Source organism: Gaeumannomyces tritici (assembly GCF_000145635.1).
Source record: "Gaeumannomyces tritici R3-111a-1 unplaced genomic scaffold supercont2.6, whole genome shotgun sequence".
NCBI classification, from domain to species: domain Eukaryota; kingdom Fungi; phylum Ascomycota; class Sordariomycetes; order Magnaporthales; family Magnaporthaceae; genus Gaeumannomyces; species Gaeumannomyces tritici.
Genome location: NW_008804550.1, coordinates 356,662 through 379,352, shown reverse-complemented (window position 1 = coordinate 379,352; position 22,691 = coordinate 356,662). Strand labels below are relative to the sequence as shown.

The window sequence follows — 22,691 nt, the reverse complement described above, 5'->3', positions numbered from 1 at the left end:
GATGATAAAAACAATCTCGTCCGAGAGACAGTACAGTACGTCTGCCCACGGCGCGGGAAAATCGGTGTCGTATAATATTCTGTCGAAAGGCCGGCCCTACCACAAGATAGGCAGGGCTGAGGCCGTATGCTGATGGTGACTGTGGGCTCGCGCCCTCTTTAAGTCTGATGTAGTATAAGATGGATCTTCTTCCTTTCCAACTCGTCTCGAGTATAAAATGCCTAGCGCTTGAAAACGCGATGCCATGAATGAGGGAGTTTCGTCTCTTTTCAGGGTGGGAAGGATTAGGTGTCGGTGGTCAAAGTTGGTGACTGGCGCTTACGAGGCCGAAAAAGTGGTGGTGATAATGACAGGTCATGATCCAGCAAAACAGACGAAACGAAAAGAACAAGAGTCCGAAGAGACGGATGACGTGAAGAAAAAAAAAAAAAAGAAACGAGAAAGGCGAGGCCGGCTGGTCCCCCTCAGATGCTGGCCACGCGCGCCCGGCCGTCGGGCACACGGGCGTGGCAGACCATGAGCTTGAGGCTGGTGCCCCACTCCTGGCACTCGGCGAGCAGCAGCTTGTCGTTCCAGACGCTGCCGCCGAAGCCTGCCGCGCCCGCCCCGACGCCCGGCTCGTAGCAGCGGCTGAACCACCAGCGGCCCACCTTGGACACCATCTTGGTGATGGACTCGTCCGCCACGGGGCTCTCGTCGCGCATCATCTCGGCCAGCGACCGGTCGTCCTTCTTGCGCCGGGGCGCCCCCGCCGCCCCACGGGCGAGCGGCGACGGCCCCGCGCCCGCTCCTTCGCCGCTGCTCCCCGAGGACGAGGACGCGGCGAGGCGGCTGGCCACGGGCACGCCGACGCGGCAGCTCTTGATGTCCACGAAGCCCTTGCGGCCCATCAGGCGCAGCAGCAGGTCCGCCGTCGAGCCCAGGCACGTGTCGGGTTTGACGGCGTGGATCCGCTCCTTGAGCCTCCGCACCACCCGCCTGGACCTGTTGCCCATGTTGTTGAGGTCCACGTCCAGGATGGAGAGCTCCATGTAGCCGCCCGGCTTGAGGACCCGGCGAGCCTCGGCAATGATGTTGCGGAAGTGCGACTCGGGCGCGGCCGCCGGGAAACGGTACACGACCGCCGTGAAGCTCTCGGGCCCAAAGGGGAACTTATCGAGGTGCGACTTGTACTGGATCTGATGGTGATTGGGCGGCGTGAGCGGGAACGAGCCCGGCGAGGTCGACGACGAGTTAGCCAGCGGGGCGCGTGGTGAGAGGTTGAAAAACGTCGCCTCCGGATATGTCTCAGCCGCATAGAACGACCAGTCGTCATTGCCCAGGCCATCGATAACGAGGATGGAGTGGCGTTTCAGAGACTTCTCGGACGAGCCGACCTCGGGCACGAGCTCATCGCGCACCGGGCTGAAGAGCACGTGGCCAAAGGTGAGCCACTTGCTGACAGTCATGGACCCCACGCGCAGGTTGACCTGCGAGAGCGGCGACGAGATGTCGAGCTCGCTGAGCAGGCTCGATGCCCCGCTGGCGTCCGAGGCGCGCTTCTGGTGCGGCAGGCGGCGCGGGCTGCTGTTGCTCACGGGTGTGCTGTTGCGCCTGAGCGACGTCGGCGGCTTGGAGGCGACCACCGCTTTGATTACCGGGCTCTTGACAGTGGGTACCTTGGTCGTCGGACTGGCCTTTGGCGAACCGTCCCCGTACCCGCTGACAAACTCCGAGACGGAGAATGGAGACGAGATGGGAATCAAGCCAGTCTCGATGGCCTCATTGAGCGGACCTGTCATGTCGGTGCTGTAGATGCTCGAGGCGATGGGCACCTTCTCTCTTTCTGTCTCGGCCTGCGAGATGGTTGAGGGCCGCTGGGAACCGGTCGCAGCGGCATCAATAGAAGGAAGTCGAACGGGCTGCTTGAACGTGGGCGACTCCAGGGGCGGCTCAACCACCCTCCTGGCCAGGTGCTCCAGATGGAAGGGGGTACCGTGAGACGAGCCGGCCGACGGCGGGGCCTTGAGCGTCTCATCGCCAAAGAAATCGTCGTACTCGCCCCAGATCTCATCCTCAACGAGCGGCGCGTTGGGCGCGGGCACCACGGCCGTGGCGTCGGCGTACGAGACAATGCCGGAGCTGCACGAGGATGTGGTCGTTGTCGTGCAGGTCGTGCTCTGCGAGTTCTTGCGCGGGGCGAATGCGAGAAACTCGGTCATGATGTTTGCCAGGTCTGTCGTGAGCTCTCTTGAGCCACGGAAGCGAGAGTCGAACGCGGTGGCTGTGGTCGAGGCTTGCTCGGCAGGCTCTACCGGAGGCGTGGGCTGCATGGGCTCTGGGGTCGACGGCTTCACTGGGCTCGGGCCCTTGGCAACGGAATTGGCATCCTTGATCTCCCCACGCGGCGCGAGTCGCATGCTAATGCGGTTAAAGGGTCGCGAGAAGCTCTTCGGAGACGTCTGCTCTGGCCGGGAGTTGACAACCTTGGGGATGCGGCCCACTTGCGGCAGCCGGCTAGGTCTCCCGACTCTCCTGGCCGTCGGTTGAGGCTCGGGCTCGACAGGCTCGACGGCCCTCACCGGCTCGGGAGTCGCAACCAATGGCGTCTCGGTCCACTGGGGCGGTTGGGGCTCCGGTGACATCTCATGATACTCCAGGGGCTCGACAACCCCGCCGCGCTTGAGCTGCTCCTCCTCGTTGGTGGCCGTCCTCGTGACCGACGGGCGTCGCGTCGTCGGGATCTGGTTTTGAGGAGATTGCAGCTGTGGCTGCAGCTGAGGCTGGGGCGAGGGCACAGCGAGCAGGTTCGCGTCCCACGGTCCCTCGGCGACATCTCCGCCGTCGTTGTCCTCCTGCTCGGAAAGGTCCATCGTGTAAAACGCAGCAGCCTTGGGCGGCGCCACCTTTACGGCCACCACAGGCTTAGGTGGTTCGGGGCTCTTGGTGGCAACAGCAGGCTGGCTTGTCGACCGGCCGAAAAAATTCCATCGGCGTGGCGATTTGGCCCTCTTGATCAGCTTCTTGGAAGACTCAGCTGACGGCGCGGACCCCTTGATGGCCCTGAATGCGCCGCCCGCCGGCGCCTCGATGGCAGAGTCGTCTGTCATGATGGTGGTGTCGATACTGGTGAGAGCCGGGGATATCACGCCCTGTGTGCGGGTGACTATGGGCTTCGGGATCCGCATGGCGGCGTCGGCGCCGTCCCTCATCTTGTGGATAGATCGCCTAAAGGCAAGCGTTGAACGCATAGCCAGCGCTTCCGAGTCGCTGCTGTCCGAGGGCCGACGGCCGGCAAGAGAACTTGTGGTGGTGTTGACGTTTCGGGGGAGGGGCGATGGCCAAAGGGTAGTCCTGTCCCCCGGGGGCGGCGCCAAAGACACATCAGAGCCCGTCCTCGCAAATCCTCCTGGCAGGCTCTGGTTGCTCTCTGTGCGGCCAAGATCAGCGCCGACGTTGTGATTCTGCACAACATCGCCACCGGCGATGACGACGGGCTTCATGCGTTCCAGAAGAAACGGGTCATCGGACAGGCTCCTCTCCAGGCTCTCTTGCGACGACATGGTGCCCCCGACACCCCGAGCGAGGCTGCTGCTGCGGCGGCGGTGGTGGATCATGCCGATTCGTCCATAGCCCTCGTGACCGGTACCTGCGGCAGGGCCCTTGCGGACGGGCTTATCCTTCTGGTCTGCGACCTGTGTGACGGCCTCAGGGGCAGTCTTTGTGCGCCTCCCGAATAGAGGGAAGCGAGATCGGAAGCCGGACACGTTCGGACTAGGCGTGCGGCTGGCCGTGGAACCAGAGTGGCTCGGCCGCCGGGTGTCGAGCCGGGGCAGCGCCGGCGTCGGCTCTCTCCCAACAGGAAGCCTGGACTGGGTTGGCTGCATGAAGCGGTCAGGCTGCGAAGAGGGTGTAGCAGACCTGATACCGTGAGTTAGATTGCTAGGCGCACTGCGGGAGCCTGGGCCTAAAGGTAAGCTCTGGCGCCTTTCCGAAAGCGATGAAGACGAGAGATTGCTCTGGACGACGGGGATGGGCAGGCTGATCTGGGATTGGAGGTCGGGTGTGCCGTCCCGGCTGGGCCGTGCAGGTGGCACCCCCCTAGGTGATGTGACGGCTGGCGTGGCCGTGTGGGCCCTGGTCATGGTCGGTGGCGTGGGCCTGCCGGCCGACGAGGCCATGATTGGCCGGGTGGGGTCGCGAGCCGACTTGGAGGGGGACGACTCTTGGGCATCTCGGGGGGAGTCCCTGAGGGGTGACTCCTTGAATTTCGTCGAACTCTTCCGTGGAGGCGGGCTTGGCGACGGGGCGGCCCCAAACTTCTTCTTTTTCCGTTTCGTTTCGCTCCCTGTCTCACTGCTAGCGGCGGTGGCTGTTATAGCCACCGGGGCGGCGTTCCTCCTGTCGCTATCACGGACGGTCGAGTTTGACGAAGATGAGTTGAGCGCCTCTCTCACGGCAGCGAGGCCGTGGGGGTCGGCACTAATCGAGTCGACTTCATTTGGCACGCTGCCCGCTCTCCTCCGCGTGACGGGCGGCCGAGAGCTCTGCTGGTGGCGTGCCGGGCTGTTCTGTCTCACCCGAGGTGCTGGGAGGCGCAACGGCGCCACCAGGCCGGGCGAGTGCGACGGAATCGAGGTGGTGGGTGTGGTGTCTCGGCTGTAAGGACCGGGCCCGGGCGAGCCAGAAAAGCGCGTCGAGGGGCTGCCGCTGTAGGCGCTAGGCTGGCTGCTAGTGCCCGAGAACAGTGGCGTCGGCGGCGGAAGATCGCGTGTCGAAAGCGGGTACGGCACCTCGATCATATAGCCGCTGCCTGCCGGCTTGGCGTCCCGGTATCGGTCAAGCTCAGGGTAGATCTTGACCGTCTGTGCCATGGTCGTCGGGAGGTCAACCTGCATCGCGATGCGGATCTCTGCGGGCGAGTCTGTCAAGCTGCGGTCGAGCTGCGAGTCTGGCGAGGCCAGCGATCGCGTTATAGACGCCGGGGAGTCGGTTTCGCGTGACGGTCCACTGCCCGACGGGGTTCGTAGCTTGACAGTCTCCTGCGCCAGGTTCGCAGACTTGCGCCTCAGCACATTCCGCACTGGCCGGGGCTTGAGCTCCTCAGTCTGGCGAGCAGAGGACAGTGAACCTGTGGGGATGGCACTTGATGACGCTGACCGGGAGGAAGATCCAAGGCTACTGAAACCGGAACTCCATGGCTTGTCCTGGTGTGATAATGGTGGTCGGGTGGTTGATTGTCTGGGTGCGGGAGTCCTCCTGGCGGTTGTCTGAACCTGTGGTATCCTGCTGGAGCTCGGGGTCCGAGATATGGAGGCACTCTCCTGGGGCTGTGTCCGCAAATATTCCATGGCCCTCCGTGGTTGCGAAGACGTCGAGTTATCTGCAGAAACGGCGCTCCTATAAACCCCTGCTCCTGCTCCCAGGGTCGGCCTCGTTGGTGCCTGGGTCCGCTCGTCTGATCTCGCCGAGCCATATCTTTGCCCGTGCCTGGTGGAGGCCATCTCTATAGTGTGGTGGGTGGATAGGACGGTAAACGGAAAGTCATAGTAACACGGCCGTTATAGCTCCATTCCTGGGCGTCTGCAGCTAATGTGGCAGTGTCAGCATATTATATCGGGAAGGCCGCGCCCCCCCGGAGCGGGCTGGGATGCCTCTGGCTGTGCGGCAGGCTCCAGTGCGTAGGGCAGCCGAGGATTAGGTGCTGACCGGTGTTATAATTCCTGTGTGCGGCCTCGGTCGTCCTTCCAGGCCTCGGCAGGCCGTGCAATGATGATGGCGAAGGAATTAAGTAAGAATTAACCACCAAAGTCCTGTGGTGCTACCCCGTGTTCAGCAGGCAAGGGGTCCGGCGAGGTCCAGCCGAGAGCGCGGTACAGGAGGATCCAGACGAAGAAGAAAAATTGAAATGTGGGATATCAAAAGCTTAAAGAAAGATGAAATCAGGCGCCAAAAATTCAGGAAGAGGAGATTCCCTGAACGATAAGGCCGGCCGATGGACACTCGACAGGGGATGGGATATGGGTGGGTGGTATGCTAGCCGTAGGTGTGTGGGCGCTCAAGGATATGGCAGCTTTTCCGCGCAACCTCGACTGCTGAAGGAGGGGGGCCACTAATAAGTCGTTTGCGCGGCTGGCGTGTAAGTGCAGCGGGCTAGACCTGAGGGGTGGTGGGGATGCCGGCCTTGGGTGGTGTGGACTCGGGCTGCGGGCGTCTAGGTGTGTGGCCTTGCCGCGTAAACCCGAACGGCTATCTGGATGTGGAGAAGCGCAAAAAATAATTACGGGGAGGACAACAGAAAAAAAAAAAAAGACGGGGGACGGCAGTTTAGGAGGAGACACGTTGCAGGGCGGAGAAAGGGTTCAAGGCAGGTCCCCGTTGACAGGAGGGCGAGAGTGTGGTGGGAGGGATGACAAGTAAGGAGGAGAGTAGGTAAATGGGGGAGAGGGGAGATCACAGGAGCTGGCCAAGAAAGAGGAGAAAAAATGTATATACGACTAAATCAACCAGCCATGTACTTTGGCGGCCAAACTACCTGCAGCAGCCATCGCCCACTCAGAGCCTAGCAACGGCGAGAGCGACGCTGGTATGTCCACGGCCGAGGTGCGCGCAGGCGGCGAGGCGTCTCTCTATCCGGAGCCCAGGGCAGCGGCGATCCACTGGGCTGGGGTGTGTGGGGTGGAGGACGGGCAGGATGGCAGTCCAGGGCAGGGTTGGGAATTAAGTCATTTAAGTCACTCGTTAAGTCAGTAAAAAGTCACAGTTTAAAGCTTAATATTAAATTAACTATTATAGTTATAAGTATAAAAATACCACCATTAAATACAGAAAACTCGGTTTTATATAAATAATATTTAAAATATTTAATTACGTAATTATATATCACGTAATTTGCATTAAGTCATTTTTTTAAGTCATTTTCAACTTTTTTTTTGACTAATTGTGACTTAATGCATTTTTACCCGCTTATATACCATTTTTAGGCAATATAAACTTATAATATATTTTCTTTTGCTATTTGTTTATATAAATACGAAGAAATAAACGTTCTACCTATTTTTGTTGATTTTAGATTTTATTGCAAAGTTTGACTTAAAAAATGACTTAATGACTTAATTGTGACTTAATTCCCAACCCTGGTCCAGGGTCACTGATCGCACGCTTTGGACTGGATTTGTGGCTCCGTCCTTGGGCCCCAGCTCCCGGTTGAGCTGTTTGCTACCGTTCCCAATTCTTCGGCGGGCGTGGCGCACACCCCTTGCAAGACCGCGCCTGGATGCGGGTCGTCCTAGGCATGACCTCGACGCTAAGCTGGACAGGTGTGTACCTCACAGCCCCAGCGCGCAAAGCAGAGAGCCAAGGTAGCTGCTGCCCGCGTCACACAGCGCAAACGCAAGCGGTAGCCCCGGAGGAAGAGGAGGGCCTGTCTCCGTGCGACCTGGTCATGTGCCGAGGGTGAGAAGGAGGGACGCACTTGGTCGGCGGCAGAGGGCCACATGTGCTGGCCGGCTCGCTTGCGCATCAGACAGCCCGAGTTCCACAAGCGACTGGCGGCCACTAGACTCGCTGAGTCACCCGAACACGGGCAAAATGTTGGGGCAGGCGGGAGAGCGACTGCTACTCGAGCAAGGAGGGTTTGGCCGACTTGCTAGCAGCAGCAGCAGCAGCAGCAGCAGCAGCTAGGGCACGGGCGAGCCGTTAAGGCGGAACCAGCAGGATGCCGTGGCAGACGGATCATTGGGTGGCAGCGTGCAGCGGCGAAAGGAGAAATGCGGACTGACGCCTGTCGCTCATCTGCTGATGCAGGGCTTGCAGCGGCCGAGGCACCCCTTGGCCAGATAGCATCATCAGGAGAGGCGAGTACGGCGTGCATACGTGCTGCAGCGCTGCGCCCTCTTTTTTGCGAGTGAGGCCTGCCAGCAGGTCAAGCCAGCAGGCCAGCAGCCAGCCAGCGCAAACCGGAGCCCGGTACGTACCTCGCGCTTGTGCTGCCAGCGGGAAAAGGAGAGTGGAAAAATGGCACCCCAGGAGATGCATGTGGGCGTCATCCTATGAGAGGACGGGACGCACCCCTGAGCGAAGCCATTGGGAAACCATGATCCCAGGCGAAATGCATCCGTAAAGAAGCAGCCCGTCGCAGCCCATCGCAGCCCGTCGCCTGGGTCCACCAAAGACCCAACCGGTTTGGGCTGGCTGGGCTCTGCAGTCTTCATGTCGCTTCATCATGGCTATCGGTTCGCGGCCTCCCACATTGACCCATGATTTGCGAGTTTCTTGTAGAGAAAGTCAGCAGTTTTCTTCTTTTGTCCCGCCGTTCACGTGCGGTTGAACCGTCCTCTTTCCATCCCGCCGCCACTTAAGGACAGGGGAAACGTATTAAGCAGGAGAAAAAAACAGTCAGCTGTGGAGAGGGCAAGGTGACGATCCGCAGCAGCGGCAATACTGCCAGCCGAGAACGTCGCGAGCGAACAGACGGTGAGCTGAGCTGGCATTGGGCAGGCGGACGAGGCGGGTTGCAGTCAGTTGAGTGCGAGCCCTGCAAACGAGGAGAAAACGGGGCAACGGGTGGTGAGGGGCAAAAAAAAAACCCAGTCACCCAGAACAGAGGTGGGTTGCATCTGGGCTAAGCGAGACTTAACGGGTCCACTTGGCCTACCTCTTCGGGTACTTTCGGTGTTGGCGCGCTTTCCTTTCTGTGCAGGTACGCCGTCAGTGCTTTGTCACCGGGTGTACCTATCGATTTTTCTCACAGCCACTTTTCCACGCTTGCCATGCATTTTGGCTTTTGACAGCATCCATGGTTGCCCTGTCTCTTTTTCTATTCTCTGCCTGTGTCTGCCCGCACTCAAACGTCCCAATGGAGTCCTTCGGCTGCATAGAAGGTGCATGTCGGTTCCAAGAAGCGCTCAGTTCAGAGACACCGGATCGGCCTTGCGTCTCCATCCGAGCCAACCGCAATTGCAGAAGGCGTACACTGCATCTTCCCATTTTTTCGTTTCTGTATGTCTCAGATTCCAGCACATGGGGATGGGGGTGTTCGTCATGGTGGGAGGACCCATCTGAGAAACGGCATCCACTCGAGTTGCGAGCAAACCGGAAGATGGTGCACAGGCCACGAAGCCTTGGCTGGTAGACGCGGCAGGATTTTCGTTTCCCGCTCCTTCTCCTCCTGGCCCGGGCTCGAAGCTTTCCCATTCTAGCCAAGCGGACATGTGGCCGCAAAAGAGGGGTTGGGGAGCCTCAGCTTCTGTTTGGACGCCACACAGGAGCGCCATCTCGACGCGGCGTTTTTCGGGCTTGTTGTTTGGCGAACGAGGCCATACTAGCAGGGCCACCCACCGGCTTGCATAGATGTCGTCGGGTAGGTTAGCTTAGCTCGAGCGCAGAGGCACCCACGGCACGCTGAGGGGATAACCACGCCCGGATAAAAAAAAACGGAACACTTTTCAATTGGTGGTGGTATGCACTGGGGCAAAAATTGAAAAGTGTTCCGTTTTTTCTATCCGGGCGTGATAACCTGATGGCCCGACAGGGTGTGCTTACTTGTGAGAGAAAAACCACGATAGGCAACCCTTGCTCCGAGAGACGGGCCCCTCGCGCCCCTCTCCTCGAGCCGAGTCCGCGGGAGAAATGCCGCTGATTTGCTCGTGGGGGATCACTAGGACAGGGTCACGGACGCGAGAGCAACTAAACTCCATGCCGATCCTCCACTCGGCCCACAGTCTTGTGTCCTCCATGGGCGGCAGTCTGTTCGAGGCAGTGTGGCAGTCACCTGTCGACAAATTACTCGGCCGGTCAACAGACGGGGTTTTCTTCACTCTAAACCTTTCGAGGTGCCGTGGCTGAAACCGTAAAGGTCAGCTAGCAACCAAGAAACCTTGCTTCCACGGCGTCGGGAGCCAATGCCTTGTCCAGAAGCCCTAAACCTGTCGGACATTTACCTCTGTTAGGGGAGAAACATTGCGGGACGACCAGGAGCGACGCCTCATACTTCCCCGTCATCATCAAGGGCGTGTAGAAGTGAGATCAAAAGGAGCACTGCTGTGGAACAGAAGAAGATGGCAGTGGATGGCTTGCTACGCGAAGTGGTACCAAGGGGCCGCCGAGGAAGGAGGCGCGACCGATTTATGTGATTGGTCGAAATACATGGATTTAGAGCCAATCAGAAAAACAGCAGATCTCTCGGGCGAGCTCTCATCTCACCCTGGTCAGGGTTATTTGCTGGGTGCTGGGAGTCTAGTGGGAGAGCAAGGGGGCCGAGGTGTGGGTGGGCCTATCGTCAATCCTCCGCAGCACTTACGCACGCAAACGCAGGCCCTCTTTCGCAACCGTCGCAGTAAGGAGACTGCCGCTGCATGTCTCTCATCTATCCCAATGGCATGAGCCGCGGGGCGCGATAGCTGCATGGCCGTGGATCTGCAATTTGGCTCGTTTCCGCCCGCCGACGGCTCGCTACTAAGACTCGGTAAAGCGCCCTGGCGGAAACAACCCCACCGACGGTCAACCAAATTTTTATGTCGCAGGGGCGAGACGCCGATGAGAATGGGAATGAGGATGTCTATCGTGCTCTACCTCCCGCAGTCCCCAGCAAACCTTCATCTGCTATAGGAAGTGGCTACCGTCTGGATGGATCATTCTCGTATCAAACACCCCACCCTTCATCCCGTCTTTTCCCCATCATGCTCACCCTGAGTCGCCCGTCTGGGAATATGATATGATATTCGATATTTCCGGACCCCTTCGTCTCATGCAGACACAAGAAGAACTAGTGATTGGACTTGGCGAGTTTGCCAACGGGGGGTGGGATGCATACAGAGTGCAAGGGCGTGCTGGGACTGATAGGTTTGTCGGGGAGGAGGGAGGTGGGAGGTAACAACAGCAAGAAGGGGTGCCATCCTCCGGGATGGATGGATGAAGCTCCATCTCGCGATAGGAGCATGGCCGGCTCGTTCGGGCAAGCAGCGTGCCGAGTCCAGCAATTGGCTGTTGACGTCGGTTTATCAGATTCCGACAGTGCTTGTTTCTTCACACCCCTTTGTTTTGTGTTTTGTTGTTTCTTTACAATAAATGGCCCACACCCGCACACACAATGGAGGAGGTTGCAGGTGAATTGTGATGTGTGCCCGGCAGCCTACATGTGGTGCAGGTCAGCTGAGCGGGGGAGGTTGAGTGGAAAAGATGCATTCTCTTTGGCCCACCTCGTCCTCTGTTCCGCGTGAATCGGCACATGCATCTATTGTAGGTGCGCTGGCCGCCGATGTTGAAAATCCACATCTATTCTTGTCCACCTGCCGTCTGCCTTCTCGGCCGATCGGCTTCTCAAGCACTAACAGTCAACGGGACGCGATCGCAAATCGTGGTCCTGGTCCCTGCAACTGCAGATGTCGCCGCCTGGCTGCACCGCGCCCACTCGATGCAATATCTGCGTAGGCCTTGTGCATGCAGCCCGTCAGAGCTTGCAGACCGGTGTTGCCTGTTCTCCGTCCTGTGTGCCTGTTCTTCGGGCGGGACCACAGAATTGATGATCCCGGCTGAGCTGGCTCGCCTGGGTGCCTGGGTCGCTTTGCCTGGGTCGCTAGGCGGCCGCCGGACTTGGGCGCTGCACCTCGCCACAGCCGCCCGCCGACCGCCTCAACCGTGCCTGCCAGTGCTGCCTCAACACTAGCCATGACGTGGCAGGCAGTGGCAACCGAGGTGCGCGGCAAAAAGCAAGGGAAGAAAAAAAGCCCGTGTTTGTGGCTTGCCTCCTCCTTGCTCTTTCTTTTTTGGGCAAACACATCATGCTTGTCCGCCTGCCGAAAAGAGCAGGACATGGACAACGCAGCAGGCGGCCTCCACGAATTCCCAGTTTTTGTCGGTAGATCGCGAACCGCCAACGGCCAGCCAGCCCCCTCGCCTCCCGATCGCGCGCATATCAAACGTACGACCATAAGGTGAACACTATCGAATGTACCTTGGAGAGCGGAGCGAACAGCCTACTGTGTGCAGACTGACTGCACGTTTGGACGAGCGACGGACACCACGAGGTTCGCGAACTGGCAGTCCACCCCTGTCCACCGCCCACACACCCCGCCCTGGCTTCTCCCAATCGCTTTTCGATAGCCGCCCACGCCTGCCCACGGTCCCAGGGGGCGCATCCCGAAGCAGGGGTCCTGATGCCTGCGATTGGCCAACATCCCGCAGCGGCCGCTCTCGGATCTCTGGGTCGCCCGCCATGCCAGTAACGTGACTGCAACCACCAGGGGCGAAAAAAGAAAAGGTTTGGACGACGACATCTTAGTCAGAAATCACACAACCGCAGCGGTTTGTTGTTAAACACAGATCCCTCATCCGATTCTTTGCTCTGTCTTATTTTTGTCCAGATGTAAGGATCCTCCTTCGGACGGGGTCCTTCTTTCCATCTTGCCTTCCATCTTGCACACCGCAACTTGTACCACTTGACCATAACGGCGTTCCATCGAGCGGCAAGATCCGAGGAGGGGTGAGCGAAAATGCGCCTCACCGCCGGCAAAAGCCACGCTTCTCTTACTGTCTCCCGTGACGGCTAGCTTTGACGCCTCTCGATGCGGCCCACCGACTTTTCTTTTTCTCCTTGGGGATCGGGGGTTGGTTGCGACATTAGAGCCTTTTTTTTCTACGCGCCTTTCAGTCAGCCTCTAATACGGCCTCGACCGCACTTCTTGTCGTCCCTTTGGCGCCCTAGGAACGCCAAAAGCATCCAAGCTAGGCTTGGGGTTCGGATGATGCTAGAGGCACATGAAAAAAAAACACATGGTTATACCTGGTATAACGGGCTTGGGACTGGATCCTCAGGGACTGCAAGTATGCGCACGGATACCATGTTGGAAACCAGCCCTTTCGACTGCATCTGCAACTCCTTGCCAACCGACCACTATTGGGTTCTCCTGCCTTGGTATGCAGGAAACCCCAGCCCGCCAGCCATGCGTGCGCCGCAGCTCAGCCGGACAGGGGCACGAAAGCCGGACATGCTCTCCAGTCGGCTCCCTGACCCTCAATGTGGTGATCGATCGAAATCTGTTCTTCTCTTTAGACGTCATCGGAGCTCTCTGGCGCCCGTGCTTTTATCATTCTCCTAGGGCCGCCTGCCCCGCCTCGTAGGGCTCAGGGAAGCCAGGAGGCGTCTTCAGCTGCCAAGACTCCAGCATCATCCACAGGAGCGTTCGGACTTGCAAGTTAGGCTGAGCTCGATACCGCTCCCTTTTATTTTACTGGCCATCGTCTCGGGGCAAAAAAGAACACATGTTCCGTTTCCTTTGGTTTTTGGTACTTTCCTTTTCTCTTCCCTTTTTTTCTTTTTTTCTTCTTTTTCTTCATCTTTTGTTCCCCTTTGAGGTCCATCCTGAAGAACTTGTCCCTCTTCCATACGACGGTGGAGTGTCGTCTTGTGCGCGGCTGGGCGGCTTGAACGAATCACCAGCCCGGAGCGGCCTTGGCCAGGGCCAAAAAGACACAACGGCTTATGGAGTCCCACGCTAGGAGCCAGGAAGGGACGTGAAGCGAGCTCTGGCTATCTCGTGTTCCCTGCTTCGACCCACACGCCCACACCCATATCTCCCCTTTTCTTCTTACTTTCCGCTACTGCCTATGCCTGTTTAACCTACCCGGCTTACCTCCGGACGTCTGGGCCTGCCCATGGCGCCCAGCACCCCTCCTATATCACTCGCCGTAATATATCCTCTAACCCCACCACGATCCTCTCGTCAAGCGTCCGTTGGTCGTGCTAGGGGACCACAAGCTGAACAGAGTTGGTTCACTATCGGTCCCGTCCAACCCTCCTGTCCCCACGCCCCCCTCCTCCACCCACCCACCTCCTTCGGTTTTCCCTATCCGATCGTCCGCTCCTTTCTCCTCCCCCTTTTTGGCACCTCGTCCTATTGGCCCGCTGGCTTTTGTGTTATTGGGTGGATGATGGGGCGGCAGGAGCGACTGTCCAAACACTCGTCCGCTATGCTCTGACCCTGACCCATGGGACGACGGGGCTTGTTGTCTTTTTCCATTTTTGTGAAGAAATCGGCTGGCAATCGCGGCCAGCTCCAACCTATCGGCGCCCGGGCGGCCCTTCGATTAATCCTGTCTGATTCCTGCCCAGCTGCACTGTTGGTCCGCGTGCTTCCTTCTCGCCGTCCTTTCCGGCAGGCTGCTCGCGTCGTCAGCCAGGCCAAGACTCCGACCTTCGTCCCCTCCTTTCTCCTGGCCACCCACAGCTGCTGCCATGCGTGTGGGGGAAACCGCGGGATCTGGTGGCTGCTGGCTCACCGGTCATCACACACCCATCTCTCTGCTCCAGGGGTTGCTGCGGTGCGCGCTTACTATGCCCCAGCCCATGGGCCGTCTCGCGAGTGTGAGATATTCTCCCCCTTCGCGCTCCAAGCACGCGCCCTGTCCGCACGCCCATGGCCTGCCAAGAGGTTCCAAGACCTGGCGAGGGATTTTGAGGACTTTGTTCTCCCGGTTTCCATTGCAACCCCCGGGGCTTCGCTCCACTCGCGACGGGCTTTTGGCCAGAGGATTGGAAGTGAAGGTGTGACCCTCCTCCGTCGTTGGCCGCCTGCCATTCCCAATATTGGGGCCTCATCTGGGACGCGCCCCCACATGTTCCCACTACAGGAGAATGGCAGTCTCTCTAGGCCAGTCGACTATGTTGTCAAGGCGCTGGCTGTTCAGAGTAGCGAGATGACGTCCACTCTTGCATCAGAGTTTTTTTTCGTCCACCATGAATGGTCCTCACAACCCTGTGTCGCACGCCCTCTTCCTTCACCCTCCTCTACTGTATCAAGGCCTCTGCAGGTGGCTCCTCTACCACTCAAAATGCCCATTCTTGTGGACGAAGCCAGGACCCCTTATGACCACTCCTCGTCGTCTCATTTTCCGTATCGCTGCTTTTGAAACCTGGGGTGAAGGAAGGGAGAGGGTTGTTTGCCTTGACTTTATTGGCCAGGCTGGGCGCGAGTGTGCCTGGTGCTTATGCCGACCGGTCCGGACGTTGTCCATCCTGAAAGTGAAGTTTTGGCCGAGCTTTTGATTCGACTGGCGTAGCGCCTCCTACCAGGTGCTCAGCTCGTCTCCGCCCGCGTTCACATCTCCTTCGTGACAGGAGATGGCTTTACCCCCTTCCTGCTGGATGGCTGAATCCGAGACGTGATATAGCCGACGAGGGGGCAGGAGGACCCTGCGTTCAACATGTCGCTCCGTCAGGGCATTTCTTGTTCGGTGACTCGACCATGATTTTACGTGACGTGCTATATGGGAAGCTGGGGCTACCTGGTAGGCGTTTTGATGGCAAGATTGAATCGTGGGCACAAGGGGCGAGTCTGGAAGATGGATGTGTCGATGAAGAAAAAGCTGTCTCGTCGGCTACCGTATCCCCAAAGGGAGGCCATTTTCGCGGCTGGTGCGTGTGCTGCCGTGCTGCTGTGGTGTCTGGCATCGGCTGTCGGGGGCCAAACTACACTTACGCTTAGAGTAGCACGCACTTGGGAAGATCTGTCGTGGTGTTGCAGTTTCGGGTTGGCGACGGCCATGCCAACACCTATCATGAAACCTAGTCCTGGAAGTGGAATTTTTGTAGGCGGCAAGCGCTTTGGTCGCCAGCGTTGCGCCAACGTTGCGCCCGCAATGGCAGCCAGGCCGGGGAGCGGCCCAGGAAGCGGATGTCGAGACTGCCCCTGAGCGTACGCCGGCCTGGAACGGATTTCATGCTTCTAGCCGCACCTGCTAGACGGTTAAGGACACTGAAGAAAAGCCTGAGCTACGGTGTCTTTGGCTAGTCCGTTGGTTTTTTTCCCTTCCATTTTCTTGTTAGGAGACGGGGACTCGGGGATAAAGAATCATTTTCTCTTTCTAATGTACACAAACGCCATAATAATGCACCATACGCCTTCCCACCACAAACTGGACCCTTTTTACGCCAGCCAATGCGAACCCTCGCAAAGTCGACAGCCGTCCGAGGATTTCTAGACACCCCCGCCTCTCACAGGTAATTTCCATCAATTTACAATGAAAGGAGCATGGAAGCCTTGAGATCATCCTCAGGTACCTTAGGTAGATATCCCACCTTCTTCCGGCCGGCCAACGAGAACCACGACGCTTTCAGCAACAGAAACCTCATCGTACAACGCCATCTCTCTAAGACGCAAAGGCTTCCTCTTCCCAGGTCCCCCATTCAAGAGTCTACGCAACCGCATCCCCGGGATCGTGCTTGGGGAAACTAGCAGAGTCGGCTCCCTTTGCTCCTCGGGCTTGTGGACAGATACGAGCAGAAGCGCATCGGGATGGCCAATGTAGTATGACTCGCGGTGCTTCAATGTCCAGTGAACCGGCACGGGAGCCGCAATAACAGCAACTTCCCCAGGAGATGAGCCGGAGCCGGCAGCGGTACTGGGGCCAGCACTCGGCGTTGGGGGCAATGTCGCTAGAGTTGAGGATGTTGCCTGCAGGGTTGGAAGCACTGCGGACAGTGTTGGGAGCAGTGGAGGCGGCGTTGGGGGCAACTGCAGAGGCAAGAAGGGCGATTTCGGCGGAGTGGAAGGCGGCGCTGGTGGCGTGGTGGCGATGCGCCCCTCACAGCACGAGACCACCGTCGACAGCATGCTGGTAGAGTTGATCCAGGGTGCCGCTGGGTTGCTGCATTTCACCTTTGCTGTTTCCAAGCATCTTGTCGTAGCATAGGCGAAGGTGGCCGTGTCCTCAGAGTCTGCGAGTAAACGCGTCCACACGTTCTCCTCCTTGCAGGGGATTTTGAAGCACTGAGGATGAAGACGGGGTTGGATGCAGGCGACGGTAAATTCCTGGTCTCTTCGGTTAAAGCCAGTGTCTCTGAGCAGGCTCAGAACGTCCCGGACGAGGTCCTCAAATGCCCTCTGCTGGCCATGGGTGAGGTTTGCCAGCCAGCAGCCAAGATCATTGTCCCCTTGGAGAGAGGCTGTTATGTCGTGTGTCCGGTCCAGCACATCCCACTCTTGTGGTTTCGTGACAAGCCCGGCCACATAAGCAGGGAGAACGTCGGCAAGCAGGTCGCGTAGTCGCACGCGCCGTGCAATCCCGGTGCAAACGCTGATCTGGACCCCAATGCGGCTGTCTAGGTCCGGGGTGTATAGTCGCGGGCGAGCCAGCAGCGCGGCCTTCTTGGTGACCTCCTTCATTTTGATCCAGTTTTGGTTGAACCGTGCGATAGCAAAGCCGGACTGAGCTGCTTGGGCGTGAAAGCCGAGCCCGAGTTGCCTCTCGGACGGCTCCCAAGACGCGGGACGTACTCCCAGGTCCCTGAGCAGCGAAGGGAACCTGCGCAGGCGCTCGCTTGGACGCCCCACACAGCCTAGATTCTCCATTACAGTTGCCCCTATTCTCATAACTTCCCGGAAGCCGAAGCCCCTGGGCAGGCTGCTTGGTAAGATCGATCCCGAACTCCAGTGTAAGAGCGGCGGGGTTTCACCGCTGTTTTCTGAGGGCGTGGGCTCGATGGCGACGATGGTGCCGCCGCCGATAGAGATTGCGAGCAGTTCGCCTGGCTTGTCTTTCGACATCAGGGCCTCCCCTGGTCCCCATGTATCCAGTACATCCTCCGCGCACGCAAGTAGATCCAGCTTGCTGTCAGGAGTGCATTTCAGCCACCAGTTGATCGACTTCTTCCACCCCGTTTCCATGTGGAATGCGAACAACGGGCCCCCGACCATATCCCCAATGCACGTCGATTCCACCAAAGAACCGCACAGGGTAGGTGCAGGTGTCGTCGAGCTTGTAAGCAGCACGGTTTCCAACGGCGTGTCGAGAAAGAACGGACTTATCGGTCCCCGGTGCCCCTGGGCGTACGAGAGGAAACACAGGCTGAGAAATCGAGCAGCCAGGTCAACCAGCAAACGGACGTTTGCGTGACCGAGTTTTTGAACCAGAAGCACACCGTTGTCAAAAAACGGCATGGCCTCATAAAGTGCGTCGAAGACGGAGAGGTCGGTTGGGTTGCTCAAGCTCTGTTGTAGCCGACCGATGACTGAAAAGGGGACACGGTGAAGTCTGATTTCGTCGTAACGCCAGTAAAGAAAGGTCAAGGAGTCACAGCACCCGCCGAGCATCTGAAGCATCCCAGCCGCGTTGGCAAGATTCTTCAATATCTCGCTTGTGTGGGACGCCATATCACTGAATTTGATAATGGCTTGGGGACCTGCCTCAAAAGTGACCGAACCCAGGTCGGTCTCTGAACGTCCATCTGCAGATGGCCGCACCCCACATAGACCGCACAGATATTCGATGCTTTGCTGTGGAGTGAGAGTTGGATGATTTCCGTGCACGTATTTTACGGGAAACATCGACTCGGTCCCCTCTTGAATATCAGGATTTGTCGAAGACTGAGCCTGGTCGAAGTTGTGAACACAACGTGGCTGATGATGGCCATCCATAAGTTGCCGCGCAAAAGGGAGCACAACTGGCTGGAAAATCCAGGGTCCACAGACTTCTCGTTCCAGCAACTCGTCGGCGATGTCCGAGGAAGAGTACCCTAAGCTTCTGAGCTCTGCCAGCCAGGAATATTCCTCTGAAGCAACGTGCTCGAAGCATGCATTCAGCAAATCATGAAGTTCTTGGCGGTCCCGCGATCGTAAAGCTTCGCGCAAGTTCTGAACAGAAGGCTTGATTGGGGATTTGCCCTTGTCCTTGTCATCATCGCCCTTTTCGCGTTCGTCGTCCGCGTCAATTTCCAGCGAAGTGAGGGCAGCCAATATGGATGCAGAGATTTCGGCTATATAGGCACGCCGTTTGGTCATTTTAGGTTGTATGACTGGCCCCGGCTGAGGCGGGCCAGCCGATTCGGCCATGTCCCACTCGACGCCTTCTGTTTTTGTTGTTGTAAATGGCATCGGCATAAGATGACGACGCATGGGGTTGACCGAGCCGCCGTCGTCGTCGTCGTCGTCGTCACTGTCTATCCATGCCCAGTTCATTTTCCTCGCCGCCGCTGGCCTCGGCAAGTGTGTCAGGCTGGGGATTGCGAGAGGGTCTCGTTTCGCGCCATCGCCAAAAAAGAGGGCCAATATTTCGCCAGCCAAGGCGCCATCGACGTCGCTGATGCCTGCTTTTGTAAGAAGCGGTTGAATTTGGCTTCGTGCACGTATGACAACGGTGTTCGCGACACTGCCGATGTCCTGCTCCGGCCGTGCTCCAAGGAATATATCCCGGATTTTCTCACACAGGGTGTCGCGGTGCTTGATGCTAACGCCATGCACTTCGAGGAGCTGTGGCAACCAGCTGATACCACGATCGCGAGCCTCGAGTCCCACACTGAGCATCTCGCCAAGCATTCCGTCCAAATACATGTTCGGTGGCGGCGGTTGGTCAGGCTTGGGACACACCACCCCCCAAATCCAGCTCCACTGGGCGGGTTTGTCCATGAACCGCGTCTTTTCGTCAAACGTGGACAGCTGCGCCAATCGCTCGGGTCCAAGATCGTGGTAATGGCGCTCGAGGGGCATCGCGCGGCACGGCTGCTTCTGCTCCTGGTGCGCCTTGAGCTTACTACGCGATGTGAAGTAGCTGCCGCAAGTAGGACAACGCTGGTCCGAACTGTGTCTTCGTTGCAAGTGGCACTGGACGACCCACGGCGCCGGCAGCATAAACATCAAGCATTCGTGATGCACGACGGGGTCGTATCTAAACAGCGGGCAGGCAAAACTGGGAGGGTTTTCGAGCGAGGGCGCGTCGTCATCGGTGCCGGATGGCGATTGCTTTCTGGGCTTGCGATTGACATCGCCGCCAGCAGGCGCTTTTCTCTTGCGACTGACATCGCCGCCAGCAGGCGCTTTTCTCTTGCTAGAGATGTCGCCGCCATCTTGGCTATGTTTGCCGCTTGGAAAGGTAAGATACATGGTATAATGGAAATGGTGGAAGTGTGCCTTACGATCAAGACCCGATGGGGATGGCAAAAAGCAGGAGAGAGAACAAATTAGAGAAACAGAAGGAAATAAAAATGCTAGGCACTTTTTCAGCTTACCCCGTGATCTCCAGCTGCCATGTAGTTCGCCATTCAGTTCCCCTCGCCATGCTAATCCTTGCAAGTCGCCTTTTTCTACTTGCACATTGGAGGAGCGGGGATTGGAGGAGCGGGGGCAGGAGGGACGCTCTCAACCAGCATGACCTCTCCTGTGGTTACCCAAGCTGCAAGTTCGATTGGGTAACGACTTGCAGCCTCCTTGTGTCGTTGCATATTTGCATTGTGGCTACCGAAACTACACATGTTGATGCATCGTAAATGGCCGGGATAAAAGATTGCTGTGACTATTCACGCCTTGGCGAATAGGTAGTGCTACCGAATATCTGCGGCAGTCGAGAAAGAGACAGGGGGTTAACCCCGCGGCGCCCGTGTCTTATTTGATACGGCTTATGAGGGCAGGCTCCGGGTTCTTGATCTCTTTGGTGATGTTGACCGGCAGCCAACACCCCCTTCAGGAGCATCTTCGGGTGCAGCCATCTCAACGATACCTGATCTGATCCTGATTGTCTCACACCACGACATCAAGATTTAAAATAGCCACATCCTTTAGGTCATCATGTCAGATATGCACGATCTCAAGAAGCCGAAGAAGGGCCTGTCTGGCTTCAAACTCGACATTCCGCTCATGGGCAAGGGCAAGAAAAAGTCCGATCAAAAAGAGAAGAAGGCCGCGGAATTCCTCTTGACTCGGCGAGGGGAGGTTAGTGAAGCTGCAAACTGCAGTCCCGACTCTGGCGTAAGTGTTGTGATCGACGATGTCCAGGTTTTGGTCCAGGCGGAGCTCCCCGATGCGAACGACAGCGAGCTCGATGTGCTACCAGCAGGTCTATTAAATCACAAATTCTTCAGAAGAATGGTCATCTCTGCTCATCTGAATCTGACCGTCGCTTGTTGGCACTTGGGGACAGCGCCGAAGCTGTACAGGGATTGTTTTCAGGCCAAGAGATCCTACCAGCTTGCTCTCGACGCATTCATCGCCAAGGACATCAAGCGTGGCAACGCCACCACCTCCCCGCCGCCCTCCTCTCGGGCGTCCGCCCGGAAATAAATTGTTAAATAAAAAAAATGTTAAATAAAAAGTGAAGCTTTTAATGTAGTAATTTCCTTGTTTTTTCCTCGTTTGCCCCCTCGCTCCGTTGATATCCTCATGGTATAACAACAAATTGCCCCCACCACCCACCACCGTACTAACAATTATAAGCCTTGTAACCTGTGGGTACCCGAGCGGGCACAGACCAACCAAACCAACCTATGCCCCAGCTTGATCAATTAGCAAATCCATGCTCAACATTTCCGTTCAACCCATGGCAACGACAAAAACAAGATGCAACTACGTCCCGCTGCAAACGAGCCCGAATCTCAAGCGCAGCGACTGCGCAAAGCTGACTTCCTCCACCCCGGCTACCCCGGAAAAGCAGTGCTTCTCTCGCTACCCGCACTCGATGACGGTGGGATCGACTTCGACACGGCGCTGGCGGCCTGTGGCCTTGTTGCCGGCAACCGGTGGAGCGACGGGTCTTTCTCACTGGACCGCAGCGCCGCTGTGAGCGTGGAGCGTCCGAGTGACGGTGTCCTACGCGAGCCAGAGTACTTCTTTCAGCTTCCCGGTCCGCTCGATCCCCCGTATCCCATCGTGCCGCGCTTCTCGCACTGGCTCTTCCCGCACGACAATCTGCCGCCCCTGTGGCAGAGATGGGCAGCAGACGCGACCGCGGCCACGCGCACGGGCGAGGTGGCCCGGCGCTGCGTGCTTTCCAACTACGGCGACGGCCTCGAGATGGCGCACCTGCTGCCGGCCAGCGAGGACGACTGGTGGTATTCGAATCGCATGCAACGGTACTCGCCAATGCAGCTGTTCTCAAGTAGCCCGATTAACGGGCCGGCGAACCTTTTGACGCTGCGGGCCGATCTCCATCGCGTCTTTGACGAGAGGCATTTTTGTTTGGTCCCCAAGGTTGGGGATAATAGTGGGGGAGACGCAGACCCGCTGGAGTCGCCGCAGCTCGTCCTGCACGTCTTCAACTCGACGCCCAGCGGGCAGCTCCCGGGACTCTGGCACAACCGCGCCGCCCACCCAATCCCCGCGACGGTGGCGGTAGAGTGTCTCTTCGCCCGGTTTGCCTGGACCGTCCTGAGCCCTAGCGTCTTCGACATGTTCCTCCCCTCGGCGCTCGTGCCGAGGCGCCTGCTCCTTTGGAGCCGTGACAAGGGCGAGTGGGAAACCGAAGAGGCCAGTCCCGAGATGTGCAGGCAGTTGTGGATGAATTCCAGGTCGCGCTCCCCTAGGAAAAGAAGCGCACCGAGGTCTACCGGTGCCGCCGAGGAACTGTTGGTAGGAGAGAGCCTGGGTCTGTATGACAGCGGCTACTCTAGGACAGATGCCTCTGAGGACGACGTCTACTACTATGATGACGAGCTCGGCACAGCTGAGCGGCAAGAGGAGGAGCCTCGGGGGCGGTCACGGAAGCGGAGGCTCAGCTCCGAAGCGGAGCGAGACTGTGACGACTTTGGCCAGTCTTCGCGGAGGAGAAAGATGCTATTTTCGTAAATCGGCAACTCGGAGCAATACTGATGAGGAGCGTGGTAACCTGGACGGCATAACTTGTATGGAAAGTGCCAAATACCACCTTAAACTGTAATTATAATAGTGGTTATTTTAATCGTGACAACACATTTTAAACAATTGGGCTATAAAGATTATACAGCTTTCTCG

The 22,691-nt window shown here is 57.9% G+C and overlaps 8 protein-coding genes across 8 annotated transcripts; 3 read left to right on the top strand and 5 right to left on the bottom strand.

Moving 5' to 3' along the window:
• Window positions 1–464: 464 nt before the first annotated feature.
• Window positions 465–5,587, bottom strand: GGTG_10480 (hypothetical protein; the record flags this gene model as incomplete). The annotated part of the gene is made up of 1 exon (XM_009228353.1): window positions 465–5,587. The coding sequence occupies exon 1, from the start codon at window positions 5,481–5,483 to the stop codon at window positions 465–467; it is 5,019 nt and encodes a 1,672-aa protein (XP_009226617.1). The 5' UTR covers window positions 5,484–5,587.
• A 328-nt stretch (window positions 5,588–5,915) lies between these two features.
• Window positions 5,916–6,830, top strand: GGTG_10479 (hypothetical protein; the record flags this gene model as incomplete). Its single annotated transcript, XM_009228352.1, has 4 exons — window positions 5,916–6,021; window positions 6,081–6,118; window positions 6,490–6,724; window positions 6,775–6,830. The coding sequence occupies 4 exons, from the start codon at window positions 5,916–5,918 to the stop codon at window positions 6,828–6,830; spliced, it is 435 nt and encodes a 144-aa protein (XP_009226616.1).
• Window positions 6,831–6,933: 103 nt separating this feature from the next.
• GGTG_10478 (hypothetical protein) lies at window positions 6,934–8,016 on the bottom strand (the record flags this gene model as incomplete). Its single annotated transcript, XM_009228351.1, has 2 exons — window positions 6,934–7,892; window positions 7,956–8,016. The coding sequence occupies 2 exons, from the start codon at window positions 8,014–8,016 to the stop codon at window positions 7,714–7,716; spliced, it is 240 nt and encodes a 79-aa protein (XP_009226615.1). The 3' UTR covers window positions 6,934–7,713.
• Window positions 8,017–8,620: 604 nt separating this feature from the next.
• Window positions 8,621–10,052, bottom strand: GGTG_10477 (hypothetical protein). The gene is made up of 3 exons (XM_009228350.1): window positions 9,921–10,052; window positions 9,523–9,821; window positions 8,621–9,321 (listed from the first exon to the last, which is right to left on the bottom strand). The coding sequence occupies exons 1-3, from the start codon at window positions 9,966–9,968 to the stop codon at window positions 8,886–8,888; spliced, it is 783 nt and encodes a 260-aa protein (XP_009226614.1). The 5' UTR covers window positions 9,969–10,052; the 3' UTR covers window positions 8,621–8,885.
• Window positions 10,053–10,513: 461 nt separating this feature from the next.
• Window positions 10,514–11,919, bottom strand: GGTG_10476 (hypothetical protein). The gene has a single exon (XM_009228349.1). It carries the CDS (start codon window positions 11,907–11,909, stop codon window positions 11,313–11,315), a length of 597 nt encoding a protein of 198 aa, XP_009226613.1. The 5' UTR covers window positions 11,910–11,919; the 3' UTR covers window positions 10,514–11,312.
• Window positions 11,920–16,037: 4,118 nt separating this feature from the next.
• On the bottom strand, window positions 16,038–19,853 carry GGTG_10475 (hypothetical protein; the record flags this gene model as incomplete). Its single annotated transcript, XM_009228348.1, has 1 exon — window positions 16,038–19,853. The coding sequence occupies one exon, from the start codon at window positions 19,851–19,853 to the stop codon at window positions 16,038–16,040; it is 3,816 nt and encodes a 1,271-aa protein (XP_009226612.1).
• Window positions 19,854–20,349: 496 nt separating this feature from the next.
• GGTG_10474 (hypothetical protein) lies at window positions 20,350–21,026 on the top strand (the record flags this gene model as incomplete). Its single annotated transcript, XM_009228347.1, has 1 exon — window positions 20,350–21,026. The coding sequence occupies exon 1, from the start codon at window positions 20,535–20,537 to the stop codon at window positions 21,024–21,026; it is 492 nt and encodes a 163-aa protein (XP_009226611.1). The 5' UTR covers window positions 20,350–20,534.
• A 223-nt stretch (window positions 21,027–21,249) lies between these two features.
• On the top strand, window positions 21,250–22,677 carry GGTG_10473 (hypothetical protein). Its single transcript, XM_009228346.1, has one exon. The coding sequence runs from the start codon at window positions 21,303–21,305 to the stop codon at window positions 22,524–22,526; it is 1,224 nt and encodes a 407-aa protein (XP_009226610.1). The 5' UTR covers window positions 21,250–21,302; the 3' UTR covers window positions 22,527–22,677.
• The last annotated feature ends 14 nt before the right edge of the window (window positions 22,678–22,691 follow it).

Excerpts from the sequence above, each read along its gene's own strand:
- GGTG_10477 (XM_009228350.1), bottom strand. The coding sequence starts at position 9,968 with ATGAGGCGTCGCTCCTGGTCGTCCCGCAATGTTTCTCCCCTAACAGAG. Across the intron at positions 9,822-9,920 it reads ATGTTTCTCCCCTAACAGAG|CCACGGCACCTCGAAAGGTT; the intron begins GTAAATGTCCGA and ends TTACGGTTTCAG. Across the intron at positions 9,322-9,522 it reads TCGTGGTTTTTCTCTCACAA|CCGGTGGGTGGCCCTGCTAG; the intron begins GTAAGCACACCC and ends CATCTATGCAAG.
- GGTG_10476 (XM_009228349.1), bottom strand. The coding sequence starts at position 11,909 with ATGGTCGTACGTTTGATATGCGCGCGATCGGGAGGCGAGGGGGCTGGC.
- GGTG_10473 (XM_009228346.1), top strand. The coding sequence starts at position 21,303 with ATGCAACTACGTCCCGCTGCAAACGAGCCCGAATCTCAAGCGCAGCGA.